Here is a 4,580-nt window from a genome sequence, read left to right on the forward strand (position 1 = left end):
GAGGACTAAACCGGTCGTAAGTCGAGGACTACCCAACCGGTCGTAAGTCGAGGACTTTCCCTGCCCGGGAGCGCCGCGCATGCGTGGTTCCGCCCCCTGCGCCGGCCGAGGCGTAGCTGGCAAGCGGCAGAGACGGAGCAGGCCGACCACCAGCTGGCCCAGCCCAAGGGAGGTAAGGCACCCGCCGGAAAAGGGGGAACAAATGGACAAAAAAAATGGCGGACAGCCTTGCTTGGCGACCCCCGTGAAATGGTCGATCGACCCCAAATGGGGTCCCGACCCACAGGTTGAGAACCACTGTCCTAAATCCAGTTCAGCCTATTGCAAGTGGAGGCAACCTTAACATGAATATAACCTGTGCTGGAATCTTTATTCCATCAACATACTTACAATTTATTTCCATCACATGTGTAGACAGTCTGGGTTTCAAAGCCATTTCCTCTAACTGCAACTCAGCTTTGCATATGATCTCTTTCCCAAAATCTTCCTCCATAGGAATAAAATTAATTTTATGGTTCTTGGTCTGTAATGATTTTGTGTGAGGGTCTTGAAAAAACTCTTTTTCATCAGGTATTTTTCCTTTTAGCAAAGTGATCTTCAACTGCTCAGAAGGATAGACCTTGGGAACACTGCAGGTGACGGAAGCTGGTTCCCCAAGAATGAGAGGCCTTGTGAGCTCAATAACCGGATCGCTGGGGAATGCTAAAAAAAGAAACGAAGAAACCATATCAGAGGAAGCTAAAATCAAGCTGGAATTTGTCTGTCAATTCTCTGTTTACAACTACTCAGTCCTCATGTTTTGGATGCAAACTGCTTTCCAGCTGATGGCATCTGAACAAATATCATGGCAGAAGATTTTACATGCAGGTCTTGTTACTTGATATGTAAACTCTGAATGAACCAGCATTCAACACAGCATCTCAACACATGAACACCCCCAGAAGACCCATAGCCAGGGAGGAGAAAAGAAGGACCCTGCGTCCAGTTCCATTATGCTACTACCTCATTTCAGTAAACAATTTTAATTTAATGCAAAAGCAAAATGAGCTGTTTTACTTTCTATATCTTCTAATCTGTTAGAATGTAGCATTTCAGGCTAATTCTGCTGACTGCCAGCAGTTCGATTCTGACCGGCTCAAGGTTGACTTAAGTTAAGAGTAAATGCACTGTACTGTTTTCCAGTTTAAGAGCATTCAGATTTGATAGATGTTTATAGAAAGGCATGCACCCAAGACTTTGTCATACAGACTCTAATTAACCTATCTTCCTTTTTTGTGTGTAGCCTCCACAACATTTTTTTTATTGTCTATGGACCTGGACTCCAGGATTATTAGGATGTAATGACCTAAAAGACAGCTTCAGAATTTCAATTACAGCAGACCCAAACACAATGGGCACAAATACTCCCAAACTCTCCAATTGTTGCTGAAGGTTCCTTCTATTCAGCAGTGTCATCTGATGGAATACAGGAGATCTGTCTTAGCACATGCCCTCTGGAATGGTGCGGGCACACACACATGCATACACACACATACCAAGATATGGATGGCCACTGCCTTGACTTTCCTTGTCTTTCATAAGTTCTTGAAAACCTAGTTTTTTTGTGTTGGATGCACCAGCATTATTGAATGGTTGAAATTATGCTTATGGCTAGCCTTGGTTGTATCACGTCTTTATGGATTCAGACTGACAGTGCACTTCAGTTCTGTTAATTATTTTAATATTTATTTGTATCCCACCTTTATTATTTTTACAAATAACTCAAGGTAGCCAACATATTCAACACACGTTCCTCCTCCTATTTTCTCCACAACAACAACCCTGTGAGGTGAGTTGGGCTGAGAGAGAGAGAGAGAGAGAGAGAGAGAGAGAGACTAGCCCAGTGGTGGCGAACCTATGGCATGCGTGCCAGAGGCGGCACTCGGAGCTCTCTCTGTGGGCACACGCGCCATCGCCCCAGCCTCACCTCCCCCCACGGCCCCCTCATCAGTAGCCTCCCCCCCCCCGGCTGAGCCAAGCACATGGCAGCAGGGACAAAACATCAAAATATCTGTGACAACCATTCCTACTTTTAGATCAATTAGCTACTTAAATTCCGTACAGGTGGAAACTTCAGGTATGCTATGAGAATTAGATACACTATATCTTACTACAGTTTAGTTACTTACAGTAAATGTCAACCATGACTGCTTTTTCTTTGGATGGTTCACCCGGCTTGCAACCAGCAGTGCAGACATATTGGTGCTCATGTTGAAATCCAACAGACTGTATAGTTAAAACTGAACTGTTTCCTTGACTGTGTGATTTCCCACCTAATGGATAGTCTAACTGGGTTCTCCAGGAGAAGTGTGGGGATTCACAACCAGTTGTGTGACAACTTAGGGCAATCTTGTGTCCAATTTGTGCAACAACCTTATGACCTGGCACAATGTCCTCTATTCCAAATGCTTTAACTGAAACAAGAGAGAAGGAAGAACATTCAGGATATATGGATGCATACTGTATATGTATATGTAACAGATTAATATTTATCTTCCTGCTGTTTATTACCAAGCAGTTATCCAAATGGACCAAACTCAATTTTCAGTAACTTGCTTCTAGAGACCAAAGAGTTAAAAGCGGAAATGTATATAAGCAGGTGTCAAGGGAAAAACATCGATTGACATGGGAATGGTGAAGATCCATACAAACAAAAATATAGGTAGAATAATTGCTTAATATAAACTCAGCCCCCAGAGTTGGTTTGGAGGTGAGCAGCACCTAAATGGAATGAAGGAAAAAGATAACTTTTTGTTCCACTGTAACATTTATACTTCTATCAACAATATTTTACAATAGAGATAAGATTTCTATTTCCATAACACTGTTATGATTAGAGTCATGTTTTAAAGTGAGTGTTTGAATTTACACTTACAAACCAGCATTAAAGCAACAAGTATCATAGATTTGAATGTGGAATTACTAAAGTAATCCAGATTCTGATGCAGCATACAGAAAAAAGCGACTAGGGATTGTTATCCGGATGTGTAGTCATGGTGATATTAATCTCACATTCTGGGCCCAGGCTGAAAAATTAATAACATGTCTAAGACTGCACTCTTATAACCACCGATCTGGAAGACCTATTGAATTCAGTGGAACCATTTCGAATAGGTTCACACAATTAGGCTATCCTGCCATTGATTCTGATGAGTTTCAGATATGACTGGTGTTAAATTAAGTAGATGAAGATGGAATTATTATTATTATTATTATTATTTATTGAATTTATATACCGCCCTATCTCCCTTACGGGACTCAGGCGATAATAAAAACCACGATAAATATACACAAGTTTCTGTTCTAAAATCCCAATACATGCATATTATATATGGAAATAGGCCTGCCTTACAGCCTAAAGTTCAAGGTCTCAGCCCAATTAGTTTGAACTACCTACCTCTGAACTAACACTCTAAATATTTCTCAAATTAGAGTCCTAAAGAGTAAGAGTTTAGTTTAAAAGGCACTTGCTTAAAGATATCATTGGATAGAATGAATATATAATAACATACAATTAAGCTTCCACTTAATGTATTAAAAGACTGCATCGCCTACAAATGAAGGCTTTCAAATTACAATCCCACCAATGCCACTCTTAGCAAGAAGTCTTCCGAATTCACTGGTTGCTGTACTGAAGTTAACATTCATAAGACTGCAGTGTTATATAACACTGGAAGTTTTTAAGAAGAGACTGGACAGCCATTTGTCCGAAATGGTATAGGGTTTCCTGCCTGAGCAGGGGGTTGGACTAGATGACCTCCAAGATCCCTTCCAACTTTATTATTATTATTATTATTATTATTATTATTATTATTATTATTATTATTATTATTATTATTATTATTATTATTATTATTATTATTCTCTGAATCCATGTGGATGGGTGCCTGCTAACAGCACAAGGATGTTTACTTGCAAGTAAATCCAGTAGCCCTCAATGGGATTTGCTTGCAATAAGTCTGCTAAAATGGCATCCTCATTAAAAAAAATATATCTTTACATGTGCAGATTTGAAAGATTTATAAGGACATTTATAAAATCGCCCACCCTCTGTAACTCTCCTTTAAAAAAAAAAAAAGTCTTATCTCGGAACAAATACATTCTCTGAGCTGTTCGTTTTTATTTCAAAGGCTACACAATGCAAAACAAGACACGTTTTTAATCCCCAGACCGCCAGCAACAGCTCCAAACTCACCCGTGGTGAACGTCAGGAGGAGCGAAAGCAGCGCTGGAGTCACTGGTGCCATTGGGCGCGACGACTTGGGTCTGGTGGACACAAAACTTCCAGCCGGTTCAAACAGGACACTCCCGAAATTGCCTTGCCCGGGAACTCCAAGAAGGACCCGCTGCACCGTGAAGGAGGAATCGGTGTGTGCCTCACCTCCATCTCTTTCTTTTTATAAAGAGTAAGGACGGGGGAGGGCTGGAGGTTGGCGGAGAGGGGGAGTGGGGCTCTGGGAGAAAGAGCGGCCCTTGGAAATTCCAGGATGGAAAATCCCGAAAACCGAGGAAGAAAAAACGAAAGCGGCTCTCCCACCCCA

At 41.4% G+C, this 4,580-nt stretch overlaps 1 protein-coding gene across 1 annotated transcript in view; it reads right to left on the reverse strand.

Annotated features, from left to right (window-relative positions):
* VCAM1 (vascular cell adhesion molecule 1) overlaps positions 1-4,372 on the reverse strand; it is a 15,622-nt gene extending 11,250 nt beyond the window's left edge. Inside the window, exons 1-3 of the mRNA XM_029287237.1 lie at positions 4,235-4,372; positions 2,169-2,453; positions 391-702 (exon numbers count right to left, since the gene is read on the reverse strand). Coding sequence (XP_029143070.1) covers positions 391-702; positions 2,169-2,453; positions 4,235-4,286 — 649 coding nt within the window. The 5' untranslated portion in view covers positions 4,287-4,372. The remainder of the gene's footprint in view (positions 1-390; positions 703-2,168; positions 2,454-4,234) is intronic.
* Positions 4,373-4,580: the final 208 nt, after the last annotated feature.

Source organism: Protobothrops mucrosquamatus, unplaced genomic scaffold (assembly GCF_001527695.2).
Source record: "Protobothrops mucrosquamatus isolate PMUCROS unplaced genomic scaffold, P.Mucros_1.0 scaffold_267, whole genome shotgun sequence".
In the NCBI taxonomy this organism is placed as follows: Eukaryota; Metazoa; Chordata; class Lepidosauria; order Squamata; family Viperidae; genus Protobothrops; species Protobothrops mucrosquamatus.